General features: G+C 54.0%; 1 protein-coding gene across 8 annotated transcripts; it reads left to right on the top strand.

Annotated features, from left to right (window-relative positions):
• Positions 1-55: 55 nt before the first annotated feature.
• Positions 56-24,454, top strand: nox5 (NADPH oxidase, EF-hand calcium binding domain 5). 8 transcript variants are annotated; one of them, XM_086074920.1, is made up of 22 exons: positions 56-474; positions 856-991; positions 1,065-1,381; positions 1,463-1,562; positions 1,634-1,726; positions 2,694-2,799; positions 2,881-3,027; positions 3,129-3,202; positions 3,804-3,943; positions 4,560-4,669; positions 5,931-6,068; positions 6,817-6,934; positions 7,001-7,420; positions 7,490-7,599; positions 8,892-9,228; positions 9,309-9,601; positions 9,671-9,794; positions 11,451-11,551; positions 11,639-11,825; positions 12,214-12,298; positions 12,368-12,504; positions 13,449-13,735. In XM_086074920.1, the coding sequence occupies exons 1-22, from the start codon at positions 399-401 to the stop codon at positions 13,571-13,573; spliced, it is 3,474 nt and encodes a 1,157-aa protein (XP_085931046.1). In that variant the 5' UTR covers positions 56-398; the 3' UTR covers positions 13,574-13,735. The 8 variants fall into 8 exon arrangements, 7 of the variants coding, with proteins under 7 accessions (XP_085931046.1, XP_085931044.1, XP_085931043.1 ...); XM_086074918.1 differs by having other exon boundaries at positions 11,448-11,551; XR_015094715.1 differs by lacking the exons at positions 12,214-12,298; positions 12,368-12,504; positions 13,449-13,735 and adding exons at positions 17,185-17,356; positions 17,453-17,593 and having other exon boundaries at positions 11,448-11,551.
• The last annotated feature ends 662 nt before the right edge of the window (positions 24,455-25,116 follow it).

The following is a 25,116-nucleotide window of genomic DNA, read 5'->3' as shown; positions in this document are numbered from 1 at the left end:
CTTCTGACCGCACTCCGGCACAGTAGGTGGCGCCAACGCGCCTTGTACGTCATACGCCAGCCGCCAACGAGCACAAGAAGGAGAGAATTGTTTTGAATTGCGGATTGTTGACGCTGGCAACGACAAGCTCGAGCGGAGGCAGAAAATGCTCCAGCACGTTCGCTCCTTTCGGATTTGAAATGTCTTTCCAACATGGCCGCTTCGCGCGTAGATGAATGCGAACGTTTCGAAGGGGGGGGGGGGGGGCGCTAGCTGGCTGCTAGTTGGCCGATGCTAACATTGAAGCATGTTTCGCTCCTCCTCAATTGGGGGCTGATCCAAAAATAAGGTTGAGCAGCAGGTGTTTTCCTTCGTCACCCTCTCCAAGCTGCCATTTTCGTTTGAAGCGTGAAAGAAAGATGTCCTTCCTGCTCGATGGGCCGGCAGCACACGAACCCGTCAAGGACATCAGCGTCCCTCTCAGAGCCGCGCCAGGTTTGCCTTCGCGACATCAAGTTCACATGCGCTGTTGACGACGATCGCAATCATGACAATGATGTTGGTGTGCTTGTGCTTGTGGGAGGAGCTAACGGACTTGTCGCTTTCTTCATGTTGTGTGGACGTGCATTCTTTTACTTTTTATTCTCTTAAAAAGTGGCCTGTAACTCTTAATCGGTCATATGATGATTATTCTTTTTTTACTTTCTTTCTTTGTGCAGCGCTTGAGAAGGTGGTGATGAAAAGTGCATTACAAGTTGAATTGATGATGATGATGATGATGATTGTTGTTATGAATGCTGCTCAGCTGCTTCTTAATTGGCTGCAGGGGATCAATCAAGTTGAATTGACTGGAATTTCTTCCTGTTTTGTTGTCAGACTTTCAGGATGTGCGTTTGCGTGTGGACGTGTCGCGGGTGTCCAGGAAGGAGCTGGAGGACAACTTCCTGCAGCTGCACGACGACTCGCTGCTCCTCAAGCAGCACATCCACCAACAGGACGACAAGATCAGGAAGTCAGACGGCGCCGCTCGCTCGCCCGCTCGCTCGCTCGCTCGTCTTTTCCCTCACACGCCGTCTTTGTGGCAGGCTGGGCACCAAGTTGCTGAGGCTGGTCAAGGACCGGCGCCGCATGGAGCAGCTGGCCGTGGGCGGCATTCCGACAGCGCCCGGGCGGCGGGACGCCGACAAGGAGGACTTGGTGGATGAGTTCCAGGAGAAGGTGCGAATGCTGGAAGCCGACAAGGAGAAGCTGAAGCAGCGTCTGTTTGTGGCCAAGCGGCAGCAGCAGCTGCTGGCGTCGTCGCCCGCCGCGCGCTCGCCTCACCTGCGCGTCCCGTCGCGAGCCGCCTCCCCCCCCAGGAAGCACGACGACGCCTCTTCTCCTTCGCCCACACCGCCCAGACGTGAGTGGCGCGTCAGCGGCGGCGCGGCCGCGTGGCGGTCGGACTCGCGTTGACCGTCGTGTGTCGGTTTCCCGCGCGCAGGCGCGAGGAGTTTGGCGGGAGACGAGCGTCCGCCCAGCGGCCAGCCGACGGCGAACGCGCACGCTTTGCTGGAGGAGGCGCGAGAAAAGATCCGAAACCTGTGAGCGCCGCACGACAGCCAATCGATTTGTAACATTGTGTCGATGGCGTCTTGATGTTTTTGTGCCGCAGCGAGAACGTGACCGAGTCGCAGCAGCATCGCATCGTTCAGCTGGAGGAAGAAAAACACGTGACGCTTCAGCAGCAGAACAAGTCTGAACTCAGGTACGACTCGGTCACATGATGATGACGATGACGATGGCGATGATGACGATGATGACGATGATGATGACGATGATGACGACGATGACGACGATGATGACGATAACGATGACGATAACGATGATGACGACGACGATGATGACGACGATGATGACTGCGATGATGATGATGACGACGATGATGACGATGGCGATGACGACGATGATGACGACGATGATGACGACGATGACGATAACGATGATGATGACGACGATGACGATGACGATGATGACGATGATGACGACGATGACAGCGTGGTGACGACGATGACGACGATGATGACGACGATGATGACGACGATGACGACGACGATGACGATGATGACGATGACGACGATGATGACGATGATGACGATGACGATGACGACGATGACGACGACGATGACGACGATGACGACGATGATGACGATGACGACGATGACGACGATGATGACGACGATGACGACGATGATGACGACGATGACGACGATGATGACGATGATGACGACGATGACGACGATGATGACGATGACGACGACGATGATGACGATGACGACGACGATGACGACGATGATGACGATGACGACGACGATGACGACGATGATGACGACGATGACGACGATGATGACGACGATGATGACGATGATGACGATGACGACGACGATGATGTCGATGACGACGACGATGACGACGATGATGACGACGATGATGACGATGACGACGACGATGATGACGACGATGATGACGATGACGACGACGATAACGATAACGATGATGACGACGATGATGACGATGATGACGACGATGATGACGATGATGACGACGACGATGACGACGACGATGACGACGATGACGACGATGACGACGATGACGATGACGACGGTGATGACGACGATGACGACGATGATGACGATGACGACGATGATGACGATGACGGCGTGGTGATGCGGCAGGTCGCAGATCAACAACAACGTGACGATGATCAAACTGCAGAAGCAGCTGTCGGAACGCTGCAACGCCACGCTGGAGCTGGAGGAGCGCTTCCTGCAGCTGCAAGAGGTGACGTCACACCCGCCGGTGGCGGCGGACGCACCTTTGGCCAGTGCAGCTCACATTGCGTGTCCTTGCCGTGCTTTGCAGAGCCAGCGCACGCAGAAGGCGTGTTACGACGCCGCCACGGCCAAGATGAGCGAGCTGACGTGCCAGCTGAGGGACGAGCGCGCCAAGAACGTGGAGCTCAGGACGCAGCAGCAGACGGAGCAGCTGTGGCACGCCAAGATGCAGCAGGTGCGGGAGCCGCCGTCTCCGCCGCCGTCTCTGCCGCCGTCTCCGCCGCCGTCTCCGTCTCTGCCGCCGCCGCCGCCGCTCACATCTCTTGCGGCCAACAGTTGCAGGAGCGCGTGGATGAGCTGGAGCAGGAGAAAGAAGTTCTGAAGGAGCACAACGAGCAGCTGCTCAACAGGTGAGAATTGTCAGCAAGTGACGAGCGCGTTTTTGCAACGGTCGCGATGAGGATTTGTTTCTGTGCCGTCAAATCTTCAGCGCCATTTTTGCTGTTTGTCGGCTAAAGCTGCATTTCCGTTGCACTTTTGTGCCGAACGAATGGCGAGGCCTAATTGTGGTCGTTGTGACACTTGCGGAAGACGCAAATGTCCTCCTCAAGGGCTGCGTCGTCGTTATGGGCTCAAATTTGGACCCGAGCCAGCCAAGTTCCCCAAATCTTCTCAGCTGGTCAAAGGTCATCCAAGGCCTCCGTCCCCTTTGGACAGCATTTGTCCTCCTGGCGGGCCGCGGCCGACCACAGCCGACTGGGCAAGAGGCGGGGCTACGTGTTGGATGATCAGGACATTTTGAGGGCTGGGACGAAGTTGGCGTGTTTTTGTCCCGTGGACGCCAAGTCACAACACGCAAACATTCAAACTGACACGTATGATGCGCACGCGCAAACCGCATGCCAGCAATCGAGATTTGCCTGCCTCGGCCAATCAACACGAAGGATCAGCAACGTGACGTGCACAGAAAGCTTCACGGTGTCGTGCGCGCGCGCGCGTGTGTGTGTGCAGCATGTTGGACGTGTCGCAGCGGCGGCGGCGAAGCGTTGACGAGCGTCAGCTGCAGCAGCACGTCGCTCAGCTGGAGGCGGCGCTGCAGGCCGACCTGCACGACAAGAAGAAGATCCTGGAGCGGGTCCAAGCTGAAAGAGGTGACGTGAAAAAAACCCGCAAAGCGTCTCATAGGGCATCCGACATCATTTTAAGCCACGCCCACGCCTATTGACCCAAGGTGCAAGAATGCACCTTGGGTCAATAGTTGAGCGATATCTTCACCTGCAGACAATCGAAATGTGCACAGCAAAATACTGATGTGGCGCTTTGAATCATCGTCATCATCATCATAATCATTCATCATCATCATCATCATGCATCATTGTCATCATCATCATAATAATTCATCATCATCATCATAATCATGCATCATCGTCATCATCATCATAATCATTCATCATCATCATCATCATCATCATCATCATCATCATGCATCATCATCATAATCATCATAATCATAATCATGCATCATCGTCATCATCGTCATAATCATTCATCATCATCATCATCATCATCATCATGCAAATGGTGTTCAAGGTCAACCTGATTGCACAATCAAACGTGCCATTTTGTAGCAAGGCGGGAGTTTTGGTGTAGCGTTGCACCCCTGGTGCTGATAGCCCCGCCCCCTCCAGGGCCATCCCCATGACAACAGGTCTGCGCGTTTGTCCACATGCCCCGCCCACCTGACTTGACGGTGTGCCGTTTGTTCAGATGCCTGCGAGAAGGCCGAGGAAGAAAAGCGCCATCTTGAGCTGCAGCTGTGCGAGCACACGCGGGAACTGGACGAGCTTCGACGCCGCGTTGACGTCTACGGCGGCGGGGTGAGCTGCGCCCGCCCGCCCGCCGGCCGGCCATCTTGACATCTTTCCCACTTTGCCTTTGGTTGCCGAAAGAAATTGGAAATGAAACTTGAGATCCCACCAAATGCACGTATGCCCCGTGATGGGGGCAAGGAGAGCCGCGCAATTCAAAACGATTTGCAAGGATCTGCCGGCTCGTCTCAAAGCAGCGCAAAGAAATGTCAACTTTTGGAACCAGCAGACTTGCTGACGTTGATCTCGCCGCACCAAAAAAAGGGGTGTGGCCACCTTCTCTCATCAACGATCTCAATTGTCACGAAACGGTGTTTGTTCCAAATTCGAGTCGCCGATTTTTGCTCGAATGGAAATGCATATGCAATGAATATTCATGAGGGACGCTTTGACCCCGTATTGCTGTGAAAGCCCCCAAAATGTTTTCCACCGCATTTGACAAATGACATTTCTTGAAAAATCTGCTGACCCGCGAGGTCCGTTTCAAGGTCAAAAGGTGACTCAATTCTGCAGCCATCTTTGAAATGTTTGCCCATTTGGAATCGTTGCTTTCCAACAAAAGGTCAGCTGAATAGTGACAGTTGAGCTTTTGTGAGATGGAAGTTGGCCACGCCCCTTTTTGCTGCAATTGGCAAAGCCGAGCGCCGCTCCTTCAAATTTCACATTCGACGTCAACAAGTTTGAAGACGATCCAAATGTGTTGCTTTGAAATTTGTGGCCGTTTTTGCTGCCGTCTGACCGCACGTCGACATGCGGCGCCATCGGGCCGCACGTCGACATGCGGCGCCATCGGGCCGCGCACGCGTCCAGGAAAGGCCTCGTTTGGGGTCGGGTGACAATTTGGCTTCACTTCCAAAAGAAATTCGTCTGCAAACTTTCAATCCAGTCCAAGAAATGGATTGAAAGATTGAAAATGTCAACTTTCGCAAGCTGACGCTCGTTGGTGACATGCGGACGACGTTGGCCGGAAACCGACGTTGGCCGCAAGCCGACGTTGGCCGGAAGCCGACGTTGGCCGGAAACCGACGTTGGCTGCAAGTGACTGACTTGCGCATTTTGCAACCTTTCAGACGTTTGTGCTTCCAAACCTTCCTGACCTCAAATGTTTTTGCCGTAGCGCCTGTTTTTGCCGTAGCGGCAATTCCGTCTCGCTCATCGGTGCCGGTGATTGTCCGCAAGTCGGACGTAAACACTTTTGTGAATGATTTTCTTTCCTTCATTTGAAATTGCGCCTCGTCACGCACGCACGCCATTGGTTGTCCCCGTGCAGGCGGGCGGCGAGCGCGGCTTCCTGCCGGAGGGCCGATCCGCCGGTCCGAGCGTCCCGGCGGACGTGGACGGCATCCGCGAGCTGGAGAAGGCCCGTCAGCTGCTGGCGGTGGAGACTCGCATCAGCAGCGACCTCAAGGTAGCCGAGGCGCCGTTTTTTCACCGGCCAACCGACTTTCCACGCCAAACTCTCCAATGTTGACCTTAAGTAAAAAGATGGCGGACTTTTCCACTGCGCTGGTATCTGGTCGGCGGCGGGTGCCGTCGCGCTCGTCCCCGCGCTCATTTGCGTCCGATGCTGTTCTTTTTTCCGCAGCCCAATTATTGACACTCTTTGATTTTGCGTTCCCTTTTCATAGCAAATGAGCGTCAAGACGTTATTTGCCAATTTTGGCGACTCGCGGTCACTTCGGCTCTTCGGACTTTCTGATTTTGCCGGTCTGAAGGAAAGCATAAGAAACGCCACCAGCAGCGCAAAATCTGCCGGCACACTTCCGCTAATCTTTAGTTTTCGTTTTTTGGGAGAGCTCGGAATTGTTCACTCGGTCTTACTGAGTCAATCCCACCCGCAGCCGCCTGGGAGGGCGGAACCCTGGGGAGGGAAGGCCAGAAGAGAAGGGAGCGTCGGGGGCCGGGCGGCACCCCCGAACCCCAGGCCCGGCGGGGAAAGGTTCAGTCGTCACGCCAGCCTGCCCAGTGAGAACCAACCCCGTTACTGAGTTTGCCAGCTCGCCGACTGGCAAACTGGACTCTGGACTCTGAACGTGGCCCCTCCCACCTCGTGTAAATTCAGGCGTGTGTGTGTCGTGCATTAAAACTGGGAGCGGGGAACTGATTTCCCCTCCGCCCGATCCACCCGCTTCCCCAAAAACTTGATGTGTTTGCAGCTCGAGCTGGACAGCGTCCAGGAGAAAATGGAGGCTGACAAAAGGTCGCACGCGCAGCAGCTGGAACGTCAGGCGCAGATGTTGGCCGCCAAGGACGCCAAGATGCACAAGCTGGAAGGTAGGCGTCTTGGTCTTCATCGTCGCGGCGCCGCCCTCGCCTCAAGTTCCCGTGGCCCGTCCGCAGCTCAGCTGCGAGAAGCGGCCTACGGCGTCAAAAGCGCAGACGCTCCGGAGCGGGACCCGAGTCCGTCGCTGGAAGCGGGAGAGAACCTGGTGGAAGTTCAGATCGCGGGCGCCAACCTGTCGGCGGCCGCCCTGGAGGTTCTGGGCGACCCGGCGCCGGCCACCTTCTGCACGTACGCCTTCTACCGCTTCGAGCTGCACGCCACCCCGGTGGCGACGGGCCCGGCGCCGCGCTACGGCTTCACGTCGCGCTACGTGGTCAACGTGGACCGGGACTTCCTGGCGTACGTGGGCGAGCGCCGGCTGTGCGTGGAAATGCATCAGGCGCTGGGCCTGCGCTGGAAGACGGTGGCCGGCGCATCGCTGGATCTGCGCCGCCTGCTCCGGGACGGGGCGGCGGCCGGGACGCTGCCGCTGATCGGTGAGTGCTTCCCGCGCGCGCCCGCCGCCGCCGCCGCCGGCACAAGTCACGTTGTCGTTTGGCTTTCAGGAAATTGCGGCGAAGGCGCCACCTTCGGCTCGCTGGAGTATTGGGTCAAGCTGCGCCATCCCGTCGGCGAGGCCGAGCGGCTGGCGGCGCCCGGCGGCCGCGATGAGCAGGTAGCCGCGTTTAAGGAAAATGTTTCCTCGCTCGCTCGCTCGCTGTCAAGAAAATTTGAAAGTCTGCTATGAAAGTTGTCCGCATGGGACGGTCATTGAAAATAACAAATGAATTCCATTCATTTGTTATTTTCAAAATGGCCGATTTGGGAAAAACGTGCCTAACCCTGGTTGGTCGAAATTAATGGACTCTTCTTCTGGATGAGCGACAATCGTTAGCGACAATCGTTAGCGACAATCGTTATCGAATTTGGGCCATTTAACCCGTGGGCGTTATTTTTTTTGGATTAAATTCTTGTAATTGTTGCCAAAATCTGGCATTTCCTTTGAAGTGAGATAACTTAGTCATTTATGAATATTTTTTTCACTTTCAACCGCTCAAAATGTTCAGTGGCATCAGACCTCTCTACACATATATCATTTTTATTATTTTTTATTTTTTTAATGCCCCCTATGGACAACAATAGCAGTAACAATAGCAAGACTAACTATGCTGCATATATATAAAATAAAAGACTAATTTGAATATTTCATATGACATAGTTAGCGGCTCAAACAAGTCCATAAGTCATAACAATAGAATTTTTTTCTGCATGCATTTTGTATTCATTTATTAGCCTTTGGCGCCACCTCGTGGATTTTTGCGTTCACACGCTCAATACACAAATTCCTCTATTTTCATGTTTCTGACTCAAAGAAGCGATTGCATCAGCAATCACGCAAAATGCATTAAAACACATCAGGTTTCAAAAACTGGGATTTAGAATGAGCCAAAATCGGGCATTATTACAACAATTTAGTGTGAATCGCTCCCTCCTGTTTGGTGAAAATTATAAATTACAGCACGGCGCCAATTTGAACTTCGACATTTGTAAACAATCCTGGTCAAATGTCAGGTCCCGAGCGTCTTTTTTCCAAATGCTTTTTCTTTGATAAAAAACAGAAAAACAGAAAAAAGCCAGAAAATGGACAAATAACGCCGACGGGTTAAGCAAGTTGGGCACCAGGCTGGGAATGTTCAATTTTTGAGTAAGTCGAACCTTAAAGAAACGTTTGTCGTCTTTATTTCTTTCAAATCATATCGTTGCTATTTTTGGCCCAAATAATTGCTGCTGCTCGAACACACACGAAGCAGAAAGCAGCATCCAACAATCCGTTGGACTGCAGCTTCGTTGGGGCCCTTCTCTGCACTTTCGCCCTTCTTTTTCCCGCCGCCTGTCTTTGAGCCGAGCTGACTGGCGGCCGGCGCGCTCGCAAATGCTGCCGGTGGACTAAAAGCGGTTTTGTGGCAGGCGGAGGCGACGGCGGCGGCGGAGGCGGAGCTTCTGGTGGAGGTGCGCGGCTGCAGCGGCCTGCGTTCCAGATGCTCGGCGCTTCCCAGTCCTTACGTGGTCTACAAGTTGTTCCACTTCCCCGACTACCCCACCGCCACCGCGCGCGACTGCCGCCAGCCGCGCTTTGCCGACGTCAAGTCCTTCCGTCTGCCCGCCGGCGGCGCTCTGGAGCGCTACCTGGCCTCCCGAGCGCTCAGCTTGTACGTCTTTGACGAGAAGGAGCCGCAGGTGGACCAGTATTTGGGCAAAGCCGCCGTCCCCCTGGCGCCGCTGCTGCAGGACCGGCAGATCGCAGGTGAGCCGGCGGCCGGCGACCTCTTCCCGTTCCCGTTGCTCTCGAGCGGCTGCCCGAAATGAAGCCGTGTGGCCTCGCAGGCACCTTTGACCTCCACGACTCCAGCGGGCGCCACGTCGGCCACATCGACCTCTCGCTCAAGTGGAAGTCGCCCTTCCTCCAAATCGGCAAAGTTCCGCCACAGAAGCCGGCGGAGGCCGTGCGAGGCCACGCCTTGTCCCAAAGCAACGGCGAGCCCTCGAAGCTCGCCGGCGGCGGCGGACGGGGGGCCGCGCGCGCGCCGACCCCGACGTCCGCCGAGACGCCCGTCGGCAAAGATGAGCAGGTTGGCAAAAAAGTCAGCTTCCGAGAAGCCCCGCCCCCTGAGCCGCAGGTGAGGGCAAGCGCACTGAGGAGAGGCGGTCGAGTGGGCGGGGCCTCCTCATCAACTTCCTGTTTGCAGGCGCCGCAGCCCGTGGAGGAAGACGACGATGACCAAGAGTCTTTGATCTCTGAAGGTCAGCTCCTCCTACCGCGCCCGCCTTTGACCTCTGACCTCCGAAAGCCTCAACGCCGCCTTCCTCCTGGTGAGCATGACCTCTTGACCTCCGGGGCGCCTCATCACGACTTGAGTGTTTTGCCAAAGTCTACTGGCCTATCAAATGAAAAGATCCCAGATGCCACGCCCCCAAAACACAATTTGATTTCCAAATGCGCCGCTGGCGATGATTTTGACCTTCTTTTTTCTGTCTTTTTGTCGAGACGGGTCGGCCGGGAACCGTTTGCGGTCGTTGTGGCAGACGCTACGCGCGCAACCCAAATGATTGACGGCCCGAAAAATCACGAGAAGGCAAATTTACATTTGAAATCCCGCCTCCAATCTGGGATGATTTTCTCGTCTTTCGCTCTTTTCTTTTTTTCTTTCCTGAATCCAAATGAAAGTTGAGCAAGTGCATAAAAACTCGCAGTCTCGGGGGGACGCGCCGTCAACGCTGCGTCAAAAAGGGGGTGGGTCTGCTGACTCGGGACATTGTGAATGTCTGGGGAGAATCGCGCGAGTTTCTGAGGCGTTGTTGGACGAATGAGACGAGCTCACGGCTGCTGAAAATGTTTTGCGAGCGCGCCGCGGCGGACGGGCCTCCGCGGCGCGGCCTTGGCTCGCCACAACGCTGCGGTCGGCGGCGGTGAAGAAGGGGCGGAGCCCAAAGCAGAAGCTCTCAGCGCACCGGATCTCGCTCGCCGAGACCGAGTGGCCCGAGACCTTCGCTCAACCTCCAGCAGATCTCTGAGGTTCCTCCGCCGGCCGAAGTGGCTCGGGCATCCGCTCGGGACGCCTCCCGGACGTCTCCGTCTTCGCGCTACTGCTGGAGAGAGGCAAGTCTGAGCTTTCCTGCTGAGGCTCCACCCACATAAGAAGATGGAGGAGGACGTGTGGACACATCTCAGCCGTGCGGCAATAAAAAGTTCTTCCGTGCCAAGGCAGAAGGTCCAACAAATCACCAAGATGGCGCCGATTCAGATCCGCGCTCAAGCAAATGGGAAATTCGAGGGGTGAATTGCGTCGTACCTGCTGATTCGATCCGTATCACCATTCATACGTCACAATTCGATTCGATACCGATTAATCACGATAGGAATCTATAAGTTGATTATTGTGATTTTTTTTTTTTGGGACTCAAAATGTCAAATATATTAAAATCAGTCGTGATAGCCAAATGCTGTTTTATGAGGCACCTGTCATATTGTTTGACTCCTCTAGATGGCACTCTTGGTTTAAAGGTGCAGTGGGAATGTCATCAATTTCCATCGCCATTATCTTTCAACCAAGAGCGCCATCTAGAGGAGTAAAAAAAAGAGAAATTGCAAGTGCATCATGAAGCTTCATGAAGCTTCATTTTCCCATCACCACCGATCAGTAAACGTGTACGCTGTAAGATTTGTGTGTTTATCTGAAACTTCAGGCTTATAAGTGAAGAGATTGTAATCGGTTTCATGTTTGAACAACCTTGAAATCCAATTTTAAGGCTTCATGTTGCATTAGTGGGAAGCCCAAGTACGACGTTTTCTTGAATATTTCCATCAATGATTGATGTTTAAAATGGATCGGGCCGCATATTGAATCAATACGAGAATTGTGCGCTGCAATATCACGATATATCGGCGAATCGATTTTTTTTCAACACCCCGAGAAGTGAGCAAATGTGCGCAAACCCGAATGAGCGTTGACGTGTCTTCGCCAGCAGGTGGCGGCGCGTTGGAATCGGCGTACGGACGCCGCGCCGGCGCCCGCTCTCCATGCGACAGCGACGACGACGACGACATCGTTCACCGGCGAGCCTCGCAGGTCGGCGGCGCCCGGACGAGACCGCCTCTGTCCGAGGGGGGCGGAGCCACGCAAATCACGCGTTGTGTCGCGTGTGCGTGTGTTCAGGGCTCGCAGCGAGTACGCGTGGAGGTCGCGTCTCTCAGCTTGGAGGCGGAGTCTCGCTTGTGTGCCGACGTCAACGTGGTGCGACTCTTCGTGGAGTTCTCCTTCCTCGACATGGCCACCGAGGAAACGCCCGTGTCCCTCCCCAAACCTCCCCCAGGGAAGAGCGTCAGCTTCAACTTCAGCAAAGGTGCGTGCGTGCGCGCGCGCGCGTCGGGAGAAGAAGAAGAATTTGACATTTTCATTTCATTTTGCCTTCACTTTTGTTTTTAATGCATTCGTAGAACACGTTTGTTAGTTTGGACTCGTTTGTCATGTCGGAGTTTCTGTCAAGTGTACGATCAGCGGCAGTCACGTGACATTTGTGGCGACGGCCAAATCTCGCGTCCGCTCACAAGGGGTCGTCACGGCAACGACTTGGTCAGAAGGGTGCGGCCGTCCGCTGGGGACCTCCGTGACCACAAGCGCGCGTGTGCCTCGTGGTCTCGGCAAATCTCTCGCCAAAACGGACGCCATCGAGCGTTTGGCGTGCGATGGATTGCTTGACGCGCCTCATTGAAGCTTTGATGGGTTGGCAGTCATCGGCGTGGACGCGGCCAGCGCCGCTTGGAGACGCAAACTGCTGAAGGACGTCCTGCGAGGACGCAAGCCCGACATGGAGAGGTGAGTCCCAGACGGACGTCGGCCATTTCAAGCCGCCACTCGCCGTCCGTCCTCGTTGTTGCCGGGCAGGATTCGTTTCACGGTGGTCAGCGAGCCGCCGGAGGAGGAGGAGCAAGAGCGCGAGTGCGAGGACGTGGGCGTGGCCTTCCTCAACATTCCCGACCTGTTGAAGCAGACGGACGACGTGGTCCACATGGACCTCCCAGGTGGGGCCGCCTCCTTGTCTCCTTCGTCCGTCCGTCCGTCCGTCCTTGAACGTTTTGTTCATCTTCGCTGAAGTCACACTCGCCGGCCTTGAAGTACTCCGGCACGGATTTCCGGTTACGTTGTGAGGAATATTAGACACGTCTGGTGAATCAGCGCCGATGCGCCAACTTGAAAATAAAGCCGCCCACGCCAAGTCGTGTGTGGAGCGCAATGCCGACGCCCGCTTTTATTTTGAAGTTGTTCCCAGAAGCGACGACTTGACTCATCCTGGCGAACGCGTGTCTGCCGTTCTTATTTTACCGGAATAAACTCTTGCGACCAAAGTCAACAAAACAACTTTGTCCTGAAATCGGGTTCGATTGCCAATGAAGGGCACAAAAAAAAGACATCATTACGCTGACAGTGCCGATGTTTGGGACGTCTGCGGTGCTAGCGTGCTAGCGCGCTAACGCTGCTAGCGGTTGCAGCGAGGGTCATCGGACGACTTTGATGCCGACAGCCGGACGCAGTCGGCGTTCCTAATCAATAAACCCGGCTCACTCAATTGTGCGGGTGACGCTCGGCAAAACCACAACTGTGGTTCTGACCTGGCTTTTGTCTCGCGGACCAAAAACTGCTCAACTCGGAATTTCATTTCATACAAAGTGCTGTCAAAATCCGTCATGGAAGAAATCAATCCAATAAAAATCAAAAGGAATAACAAAATACAGCGTAAAGCTTTGAAACCGGGATGAGTCTCGTGCCGAGTCTCGTGCCGAGTCTCGTGCCGAGTCCAACGGCCCAAAACAAAAGACGCCTTTTGAATTTTGAACCCAATTGTGGAAAATCTCCCAAACTTTCTCGAGAGGAAAATCATGTTAACAGCACAAATAAAAACAAAGTGGATGATCTGTAAATGAAAGCTGATGACGACGACGATGACGAAGGTGAGCGTGCGTTGCAGTTGTGGACGCGGAGGACGGCGAGCGGCGGCTGGGCAGCCTGCGCGTTTCTTTTGAAGGAGTGCAGACGCTGCGCGCCATCTTGGACGAGCCCGACGACCTTCCCGGCGGCGTCCTGTCGTCGTGACCGCGGGCGAGCGTGTCCGTGAATCCGGCCGCTCCGCGTGGGACTGAAAAGATTGAACGGGACTCCGGTCTGGGTCCAGTGTGATCCTGGTTCAGGTCTTGGACGCGAGATGCGAGATGTTTTTAACTTGACTTCATGTGAAATAAAAACACGTTTTCTATGCTTCTGGCCACGACCTTTGTATTTGCACGCGCACGCACACGCACGGCCCCGCCTCCACCCGCATCTCATTGGATGCGGCCTGTCGGCCTGTCACGTCCAGCTGACGATGAAGATGATGATGAAGATTGTGTCAGCTGAGGAAGACTCCCGACGGCAGCAGCAGGTAAAAACTTTGCGAGCACATCAAGCGCGACGTTGCGTATCGGCAGGTGCGTGCGTGTGCGTGCGTGCGTGTCGTGCGCGTGTTTACGTGACACGCGTGAGTTTGTGCGTTGTTTGCGCGGCGCGCTTGTCAACGCACGCTTGTCACTTTTTGAATTTGCTGCTTGCCGGTGAGCAGCAGCTGAAAACCAAGAAAACATTTTCTCAGCCTCTCAAGTAGCAAATGGTGTCTTTTTTTCTTCTTCTTTTTCTTTTTTCCGCCTTTCATCTCCGCTCAAAGCCGCCGCGTCCTTCTTTCCACTTTGGCCCTGAAATGACATTTGGACTCAAATTGTTTCCTGAAAAGCGGATTTGGGGAATGTCAGGTCCACAGAAGAAGGAGGATTCCAAAAATGCAGGCCGTTGAGATATTTATTTCGAGAAGTCACTTGAACAGAAAGCGCTGCCGAGCACAACCAGGAGAAGTTAAAAAAAGAAAGAAAAAAAACGCAAGGGAAGAAATAGCAAACGCTCGCGATGCCAAACGGAAACGGCGTTTTGGTACGTCCCGGAACCAGACGGAACTTGTGGTTCCAATCGGTCTCAGAATCAGGATGTCACGTGACCTTTCACCTTCCGTTCCGCCTCCCAACGTCAGCAAGCGCCTTTTGTAAAATGACGTCAAATCCCGCCAGGGCACGATTTTCAAATGTCTTCAATCTGAACTCAATCCAACCGAAGTAAACTTCGTATGTCAAATAAAACCCGATTCCTCTTGAGCGCGGCGGTTGCTTTCGTGGTCCCGCCCCCCGCACAATGGGCCGACAAAAGGGTCCGCAACCCAGGTTCGATTGGCGCTCCGGTGACATGTTGTTGCAGGTCATTCTTTTTGCGCTCAAAACTTTGTCGCCAGAAACAAACAAACAAAAAAGCCTTTGAAATGTCGTTTTCGGTTCAATGTGTTGCCGCTGCTTTTGAGCAAAGCATTTAAGTCATTAAGACGCAACATTTAAAGCATCAGCAACAAAAAGCTACTTTTGTACTTGTCGACTTCTTTTGACGGGGTTCTTCCGTTTTGGTTTCCCATGACGTCATTTCTCTCTTATGGCGTCCATTAAAATGATGGCCCGATTGCCAGTTGCGTCAATTCGGTGATGACAGTCAAGAGTTGCTTTCCTTACTGGGTTGGATTGTAATATGTTCCACTTGGCCACCAGAGGTCGCTGTGGGGAGATGGTTCGAACGTTCCAATAGATGGATTCTTTATGGGAATCAATCGTTTCAAATGATTGGATCGTTTCAATTTCTGCCATCTCTAATAAATACCAAACGGAACACGGCAAACATGCAACAATCCATAAAAACAAAAAGCGCTGTGGATTTGCTTGCACGGGAAAACAAAAACAGGAACAATATCAAAACTGACTGACAATGAGCATGGCTACCAAAATCAAAACCAAAACCAAAAACCAAAATCCCCGCAGTGGACTGCTGCTCCAGGAGTCCTTTTCAAGTCCACTCATTGGTGACCGCAGGTGTGTCGCTGGAGGGAACGCCCACTCGCACAACTGGGAGGAGAGCACTGAGAGCAGGATCATGCACGGCGCGAAGCTGCGACTTCATCGGCCTCCTTCCGCTGACTGCGACAAATTCCACACCAAAGTCCGAAACCTTGAGTGGCGATGGCGACTCGCGCTCGCCCGCGATCGCGTTCCAGCAGTTTCAACGTTTCCTTTCCTGGTCTGTTGTCGATTTCCCTTTTTGGGTTTTTGGCTTTTTGGCTTTTTGGGTCTGGTGTACTCGTTTGTGCTTTTTCTGGTCGTGTCGACGGATCAGCTTCCTCCAGTCTCTTGCGTCTTGTCCAGGTGTGCCTCATTTGTTGTCAAGCCACGCCCACTTTCTTGGAGGGAAGAATTGGGTTTCTTTTCGACCGCACACACATTCACTCAAACGCGCACAGCGCCGATCTGAATATACGACCGGATAGCCGACGGGCCGAGACTTTTGAAGTCGCGAGGCCGCCATCTTGCCCCTCCCAAGAAACATTTCTCGCCATACGATCCGATGCATTTACAGAATTCAAATTGGAGAACGTTTGAGACAGAACTTAGTAGAAGCAGCCTGACTTCTGATGTTTGTTTATATATATGGCGATAATTGATGTTGTCTTTTTGGACAAATGAATCATTCGAACGGCGCTTGCGGAGGTCGTCATTCCTCAACCACCACGTTCTGTTTGCTTTCACTTTTGGAGAAACACAAGGAATAAAATCCAAATCCTCATTTGTTTATTCATTCATAATCTGAAATCGCAGCATTCGATATTCATGGTTCTTTGTGTTAATAAAAGAATTGCTAATCCGCGCGGACACAAGCACGATTGAAACGGAATCAAATTGAGAAAAACATGCATTTATTCACGACGGCTACGGTTGACATAATCAAAACGATGCCTACCGAACTACGGTGAAATGAAAAGGAATAAAAATGAAGCGAATACAAATAAGTACTAACCCTAACCCTTGTTCACTTTGGCAGTGAGCGCATCCAGGTCTTGTAAGTCTGCCAGGTCTTGCAGGTCTTGCAGGTCTGCCAGGTCTTGCAGGTCTTCCAGGTCTTGCAGGTCTTGCAGGTCTTCCAGGTCTTGCAGGTCTTCCAGGTCTGCCAGGTCTTGCAGGTCTGCCAGGTCTTGCAGGACTTCCAGGTCTTGCAGGTCTTCCAGGTCTTGCAGGTCTTGCAGGTCTTCCAGTCTTCTACCTGTACGGCTCTTCTCTGATTGGCTCTTTTCACTGTCTTGCGTTTGGTAGGGTTTGCCCCGCCTCAGAAATGCGCTGAAGTTGCTGGCGACATTGCTCATGGGACTCATCGGCTGGTTGCTAGCGCTGAGTCTGCTTTCCAGGCTTGATACTCGCCTAACCCGAACCCGAACCGACTGTTGCCACACCCTGAGCCACAATTGACCTTTTTGACACAAACAAACCTACCAAAATATTGTCACGTCCTTTTAATACTTGAGTGGAGTAATGACTTACAGTGACTCGTTATTTTCCCCACAAATGGCTCCGAGTTTAGGAGTCGAGAGAACGAAGGAATTTCAAGTCTTTACAACAAAATAATCTTCACAATAAATCAATAGTAATTGTTGTGATGATGATTTTGGCGCTTTCAGCAGTAAGAGATGTTGACTTGCGATCCTTTTGTTTTGGATCCGCCATGTCCACTTGATCGGGCCTCGATGACGCGGGACAATGGAGGCGTGCCGCTGGCGGGAATCGGTAACACCGCATGGCTTCATTTGGACTTTGCAGACCGTCAGTCCCGAGCAGACCGGGACCCGCAGGACGGCCCACGTGGTCCGCGATGAGCGCCGACGAGGACGCGCGCTGGCTGGACTGGGTGACCAAGCAGTTCGAGAGCATCGCCGGGGACGACAAAGAGATCGACTTGGACGAGTTCAAGACGGCTCTCAAGGTCAAAGAGGTCGGTGCGCTCGTGCCCGCCGTTCCAGGATCCGGCCGGACGCTACGTAACCCCGCCCGGCACCCCCGCGCGGGTCCTCTGCTCTTCCATTGGCAGTCTTTCTTCGCCGAGCGCTTCTTTGCGCTCTTCGACTCGGACGGGAGCAAGTCCATCAGTCTGGACGAGCTCCTGGAGGCGCTGGACCTTCTCATCCACGGCAGCGAGACGGACAAGCTGCGCTTCCTCTTCCAGGTGTACGACGTGGACGGTGAGCTGGCTCGCACCCGCACTGATCTGCTTTGAACTTTCGAAAGTGACGACATGTGCCGATATGAACCCGAGATGACTTCAGCCGAGATGCAAGTCCAGGCAGGTGAGACCGACCCTTTTGCAAGCCAGAGGACAAGCCGAGAAAAGAATCCTGTTCTGACCAGTCCAGTGAGATGGGATCCCGGTCGGGAGTCGAACCCGGCGCGCAATGGGCTCTTTGCACAGCTGGACTACTTTCTGAACTCAAGCCCCGCTCCTTCGTTTCCTGTCTTTCCTGAGTGGACAAACTGATGAATCCAGATGTGTCTGGCCAATGTCGTCGTGGTGACTGAGGTCGGGCACAGCTGGATTCATCAGCTCGTCCACTCATGAACGACAGGAAACGAAGGCGGGATATTGAGTTCAGGAAGTGCTGCATTTGTGCAAAGAGCCCATTCTAAGTTCTGCCGCTCCCACAGGAAGCGGTTCCATCGATCCGGATGAGCTGCGCACAGTGCTGAAGTCCTGCCTGCGCGAGAGCGCCATCTCTCTGCCGGAGGAGAAACTGGACGACCTGACGCTGGCTCTGTTCGAGTCGGCCGACAAAGACAACAGCGGCGCCATCACCTTCGAGGAGCTCAAAGCCGAACTGGAAGACTTTCCCGAGGTGATGGAGAACCTGACCATCAGGTGGGTGCGGCGAGCGTCCCCGTCTGGGCCCAGTCACTCCGCCATCTTTTGTCCTTTCCGCTCCTCCCTCAGCGCCGCAAACTGGCTGAAGCCCCCGGAAGCGGAGCAAAAGAAGCGGCGGACCCCCCGCTACCTGACGCGCGCCTACTGGCACAACAACAGCCGCAAGCTCCTGTTCCTGTGCGGATACGCTTGCCTGAGCCTGGCGCTCTTCGTCAGCGCCGTCCTGCAGCACCAGCGCGGCAGCGTCTGCTACATGCTAGCCAAAGGATGCGGGCAGTGCCTCAATTTCAACTGCACCTTCGTCATGGTAACGGACGGCGCGCGCCATCGCGTATTGTATGTTGCCGATCTGCGCGGGTGGGCCGACGGCCTCGCTTTAGGATGCCAAGCCTAGAAAGAATCCGAGGACCCGGGAAGGCTGTCTTTGCTGACCCGGATGACATCCGGATGGGACATTTTTCCACACTTGGCGTCATAAAGCATTTGGCCAAAATGAGGACGTCCGTCAAGCGCGCGGGCCGACGGAAGCCCCGCCCACCACCTCTGCTGATCTGCGCGCGTGTGCTCCTCTAAGGTCCTGATGCTGCGCCGCTGTCTCACGTGGCTGCGGGCCACTTGGGTAATCCGGGTTTTGCCGCTGGACCAGAACATTCTCTTACATCAGATCGTGGGCTACGCCATCCTCGGCTACACGCTCGTGCACACCACCGCGCACATCCTCAACTTCGGTACGCGTGCGCTCGCCGACTCCAACTTCCCGGAAACAACACGCGACCGCTCTCACGCCGGCCGTGCGTGCGCGCGCGTGCGTGTGTTGCAGCCCAGCTGTCGGAGAGCAGCGGCTTCAGCCTTTGGGAGTACCTGCTGACCACGCGGCCCGGAATCGGCTGGGTGAAGGGCACGGCGTCGGTGACGGGCGTGGTTCTGCAGGTGGTCGTCTGCCTCATGGGGCTCTGCTCCAGCACGTTAGTACGACGCAGCGGCCATTTTGAAGTAAGATGCTTACACGCAGCAACAGAATACAGACACCGCACGAGTACGTTCTCCTCCTCGGTGGCGGCTTGGGCGCCACCCGGTCGCTTTCAAAAGGAAACCATGAAAATAAAGGAAATGTCATTTACACACACAAAAAAAAGCCTTCCAAATAAATGTATATCAGTTCGGCAGAAGCCTGATAATGATCCTGATCATTTGAATCAGTTGTTTTGGAGGAGAGAAACATTTCAAACTCGTGGCCCGCCAGGACCGGACTTGGGCCCCTCTGCTGTAAACAGAACTGCATTAAGAACCAAAGTCATATCGTCCTGTGTGCGACAGTGTCCAATTTGTGTTGAGTGCCACTGAAGTAGCCCAGTCATATGCTCCGCCCCCTAACCTGGCAGGTGTTCTACTGGTCTCACCTGTCCTACGTGTGGGTGTGGTCACTGCTCATGGTCCACTGCGCTAACTTCTGGAAGTGGTTTGTTGTTCCGGGTCTGGTCTTCTTGCTGGAGAAGATCATCGGCATCGCCGTGTCCCGAATGGGCGGTCTCTACATCGTGGAGGTCAACCTGCTGCCGTCGAAGGTGACCGACCGGCGACCGGCTCCATATTTCACGTTAGCCGCAAAGTCGCGCTAAAGTCTCACCGGTGTGCAGGTGACTCACCTGGTCATCAAGCGTCCGCAGTTCTTCCAGTTCAAGCCGGGAGATTACGTGTACATCAACATTCCGGCCATCGCCAAGTACGAGTGGCACCCGTTCACCATCAGCAGTGCTCCGGAGCAATCGGGTGCGGCCTCCTTTCTGCCTCATGTCCGCGTGCCGTTGCCCTCCGGCACGGCGCTCCGGCTGATCCTCAACCTGTGTGTGTGTGCGTGCGTGTGTGTGCGCAGACAACCTGTGGTTGCACATCCGTTCCATGGGCCAGTGGACCAACCGCCTGTACGAGTACTTCCGCCAGCCGCAGAGTCCGGCGCCGAGTCCCAGGAGGCTGGCGGCAAGCCTCCGGAGCCGACGGCTAAGGAAGACTCCGGTGGGAAAAAAAGGCAGCGTTGTCATGGAGATGCCTGCATGCTCTTCTTCAGGGTTCGGGTTACATTTAGCACCAACAGCAGCCTTGAGTTACAAAAGAAATCTGAACAAAGTTGCTACCGGAACATGTTGCAGGAAACAAAAGTGCTCCTGATGAGTAGCAACCAAACAAGTAACCCAAACCAGGTAAAAAAAAAAAAGACACCGTCAAAAAAAGGAGAGAACAGGGAGCGCCCCCCCCCCGTGTTGATTTGTGGATTGGCATTCGCAAGCTGTTATTTGCTGAAAAACGGACACACAAATTAGAACTTTGGCAGCATATTCTTGATGCTTCATTTGGCCTGGCAACTCGTGTCAAGTAAATTGAGGGCTTTCGTTTCGACGCGACAAAAATCATGCTTCGCTAACATCTTGGGCTGTTACTGTAGGACGGGCGTCCTGGGATCGGCGTCCCTGGGTGGGCTCACCGTCACCCTCCCAACAGACCAACGCTCCGTTGTCCTCTCCAGCCGTAAATGTACTTCAAGTGTTCCGGGTCCAGGGAGTCTCCTCTTAAGTCAGGTTGAACAATTCGGAATCGAGAGGAGTTCTGGCCGAGGTTCCAGCCAGGACATTGCAGCTGCTGAGCGGGCCCAGCGCACCTTTAACTTTGAATTGCCCTCTGTGGAGAAATAGTGATCGGTTGATTGATTGATTTGCAGCAATGCGAAGCACACGGTGCCGAAAACGCAGATCTGACATCGGGCAATCTAAGGACAATTCTAAACTTGACCAGGGTGGGCTCGGTCGATTCCTGGCAAATTGCACGGCAGCCAACCCTAACCCGATTGGCGGCTAACACTGCGCCAGGGAAAATGTGGCTTACAAAGAGGGAGGAAGAACCAACAAGATGGTGGCCAACAAGATGGTGGCCAACAAGACGCCACCATCCAGCAGGAGAAGAAATCCATCCGTAGAACAAAGAACGTCCAACTTGAAGTAGATACGAGGTTTGGCGCAGAGCTTAAGATCTGGCACGTTCCTGGTCCTGGTTTGGCCCAGAGCTTAAGATCTGGCACGTTCCTGGTCCTGGTTTGGCGCAGGTCTTAAGATCTGGCACGTTCCTGGTCCTGGTTTGGCCCAGAGCTTAAGATCTGGCACGTTCCTGGTCCTGGTTTGGCGCAGGTCTTAAGATCTGGCACGTTCCTGGTCCTGGTTTGGCCCAGAGCTTAAGATCTGGCACGTTCCTGGTCCTGGTTTGGCGCAGGTCTTAAGATCTGGCACGTTCCTGGTCCTGGTTTGGCGCAGAGCTTAAGATCTGGCACGTTCCTGGTCCTGGTTTTGGCCCAGAGCTTGAGCTCTCGGAACTGCGCAAGTCTTTCCCTCTCCCGGCGTGCTTGGACGTGTGCGACGCGGTTCAATGTGCGCTGCGAGTAGACGGCATCGTGTGCACTGAATTTCCCCTCGAGGGACACGATGAGTATAATCATCCCAGATTCAGGGAGCTCCAGGTGTGCCCTGTCGCTCTCTTCTTCTCTGCTCGCTGCGCCGCCCGGGATAACAAGTCCGAAGAGAAAAACGTGCCCCACGACGTCATTGTCTGTGCCCGCAGGCCGAGTTGTTCGGCTCGCCGCGCGGTGACGGCGCCGTGGCATCCAACGAGGACAACGCGGTGGAGCTGACTATGTACCGCCACAACGGCTCCCGGGCGGGTGCCAACCCTGCGACCTTGCCACCTCTTCCTCCGGACCAAGCGGGGCCCGCCGAGAGGGGCGAGGCCCCGCCCCCGAGAGAGGTAGATCACGTGAGTCTTCGCGAGCAATTGGCTGGCAACGCCCACTGACGCCGGTTGCTGTGCTTGAAGGTTTCCGGCACATTCGGCGAGAATCACCGCTTCTGCAACATCAAGGTGAGCAAACGCTGGCTCGCGACGCTTTGACACAGCGGTCACGTGACCCCCTGCGCACCGCAGTGTTATGTGGACGGACCCTACGGGACCCCCACCAGACAGATCTTTGCGTCCGAGCACGCCGTTCTGATCGGGGCGGGCATCGGCATCACGCCCTTTGCCTCCATCCTGCAAAGCATCATGTACAGGTAGGCGCCTTCCGCGAGCCGCCGCGCCCGGTTCCGACGTCCTTCGTGTGACGCCGAGCGCTTGTGTGCCCAGGTACCGCCTCAGGAAGCAGAATTGTCCCAACTGCGACTACTCGTGGTGTGAGAACATTAAGGATAACGAAATGAAGCTACGCAAAGTACGTCTGCGGAGATTGCCGGTCATCCGGGTCGCAGAAACGCGCAAAAGCTGATTTGCGGGAACTCGACTGCTCTCGTTGATTGAAAGCTGCGTCGTCACAAAACGTTTTCAACCTCAGAACAAAATCCATTTCTTGGATTCCGACCTAGCTGACGTCATCTGATTTAGGGTTAGTCAAAGTGATACAAGGTTGAACGCTGACTCTGGAAAGGTTCGAGTCTTGGACCTCAATGTGGCATTTGATACGGTAGGTCGTAGTTTCCTGTTGAAGAGGTTTAAAACCTGGCTAGGACTAAATGGAAAAACCCAATAATGGTTCAGGCTTGCTTTGTGACCATTGGAAGTTTTAAATCGGATCGAATGGTCATGACAATGTGGCGTCTGTCGAGGGTTAGTTGGGACCCCTCGAGTCCATCCTGTTCACAGGTTGTAATCGTTGTGTCAAACGCTTCAGAACTCGAATGTTGGCCGTCAAGACAAAAACACTGAATATACAGTACACATTTTTCACCATATTTATCATTTCATACGGACCGCGGATGAAATAGTGCGATAGTGCTTTTGCCAGCAGCATGCAAAGCTCGTCACCGGCTCGCGTTTATTTGGCCGCATCTGCGAGCCGACGGCTCGCCGGCGTCTTCTGGCAGCCGCCATCCCCGAGGCGGGACACACGACCGTCGAGCCGGGGGAGCGGCGAGGCTCTGGGCTTTCTGGGCTTTCTGGGCTTTCTGGGCTTTCTGGGCTTTGGCTCGAGACACCTCATTCCTGGCGTCACTTCCTTGCGCGTGCTCTCGAAAAGTTTCACCCCAAGCTTCGCTCGTTCAACCATCGGCGCATATGAAATGTATAAATGGGAATTGTCGGAATATACAATCTACCTGTACGACACTCTGTTGCTGGCCTTAAAACCAGGAAATGGGCGTGTGCAGTGCTTTATATCTGTCGGCCAATGAGAAGTCAGTGATGTCACGGCCCCGGTCGGCCTGCGTTTCAGAAGCGCCTCAGAAGAAGTTCTGAAAAGCGGTTCCGGCGGTTGTAACAAAAAAGTCTCGTGGAAACGCCATCACTCAGGGCCCAGCGAGGCCGTTTCGGCGTGAAACCGGTACAGAGGAAAAGAGCCTTCGGTGCAAATGTTGGGCCAATGAAATTAGCCCTTTAAACGGAGTCCCGCCCACACGAGTTTGTGCTGGTTCCTCAGGTCGACTTCATCTGGATCAACCGTGACCAGAAGTCCTTCGAATGGTTCGTTAGCCTCCTGACCAAATTGGAGATGGACCAGGCCGACGGCGAACCCGAAGGTGACGCCCCGTCCCCGCGGCCACAGGCGGCCACCGATGGTGTGACCTCAACCACGGTGTGACCTAAATGGCGTCTCCTGTGGCAGGTCGCTTCCTGGAGATGCACATGTACATGACGTCGGCCTTGTGCAAGAACGACATGAAGGCCATCGGCCTGCAGATGGCGCTGGACCTACTGGCCAAAAAGGAGAAGAGAGACTCCATCACAGGCCTGAGGACAAGAACGCAGCCCGGACGACCCGAGTGGGCCAAGGTTAGAACGTCCCAAAAGCACCCGAAGAAAGTTCGCCAATTTGCGCGTGTTGCTGTCAAGCGCTACGTCGCCGCTCGGCCAAATCTGCCTGCGCTAAAAGGGCGGCGCTGGCGAATGCTCCTTTCCACCGGGTCCTTTGTGGAAATCATTCATATCAACAATGTTATATGCAATGACGACAACGTCGCGTTCCGGCCAAACTAACCCAATGTTCTTTTGATCACGTTCAGGTGTTCCAGAAAGTTTCGGAGGAGAACAAAGGAAAAGTTCACGTGTTCTACTGCGGTTCTCCTGCGTTGGCCAAAGTCATCAAAGCTCAGTGCGAACACGTTGGCTTCAACTTCTACAAGGAAAACTTCTGAATCACAAGCAGACGTTTTCTTCATGTTCTTTGTGCTTGTGTGGCAAACGAGGGGAGGCGGCAGCACATCTTTGCTGCTGAATGCGATCCCGCAGCCTCCATGAAATGGCGGCGTTAGCAAAGTCAGTTAGCGTTGCACTGCGAACAAGCCAACGCTAGCTAGCCACAGCTGATACGCTGGTAACACGACTCATTTATAATATAAGGCTACATTTATAGGTGTGAAGTTTTCTTTGTTGCCATGTTGCAATCGTGTGCATTCTTAATCTTTCATGTAAACAAATGTAATCGTAGACTGTGGGAGTTGCTAAATACACCAAAATGCTTTCGGTGCTCCGGGAATCATGGAGTCCATTTTGTGAGACCAACACACATGAAAGTAGTCATAGAATATGGAAATACGTTTTTCCATATTATGTTTGAACGGTAATTCCGATTTCTGATTTATTTTTGCCTAAAATGATGCCGACTCGTGGTCGAGTTTTTGGTTTTGTACAGTGTTGGAAAATCCAGGTTCAGAAAGTTAAAACCCTGAAAGAGCTTTGGCTTTTGCCACTTCAGCCAGGTGCTTCTACAAGCTCGCTTACCTGCCAGGTGCGGAGAAGAATTCATTGTACATCAGCCTTCATTCCTAAATTGACAACGACAGTAGAATTTGTGGTCACCTGACTGCTGTCTG

The sequence above is a fragment of the Leptonotus elevatus genome, chromosome 4, assembly GCF_054856555.1.
Source record: "Leptonotus elevatus isolate MCC_2025b chromosome 4, RoL_Lele_1.0, whole genome shotgun sequence".
Classification (NCBI taxonomy): Eukaryota; Metazoa; Chordata; class Actinopteri; order Syngnathiformes; family Syngnathidae; genus Leptonotus; species Leptonotus elevatus.
The sequence above is the reverse complement of the archived record's forward strand: the minus strand, read 5'-3'. Positions and strand labels throughout refer to the sequence as shown.

Bases quoted from the DNA above. Each gene is read 5' to 3' on its own strand.
- nox5 (XM_086074917.1), top strand. From the start codon at position 399: ATGTCCTTCCTGCTCGATGGGCCGGCAGCACACGAACCCGTCAAGGAC. The intron at 1,563-1,633 runs GTGAGCGCCGCA...TTTGTGCCGCAG, and splicing joins CGAGAAAAGATCCGAAACCT to CGAGAACGTGACCGAGTCGC. The intron at 6,069-6,816 runs GTAGCCGAGGCG...ATGTGTTTGCAG, and splicing joins GCATCAGCAGCGACCTCAAG to CTCGAGCTGGACAGCGTCCA.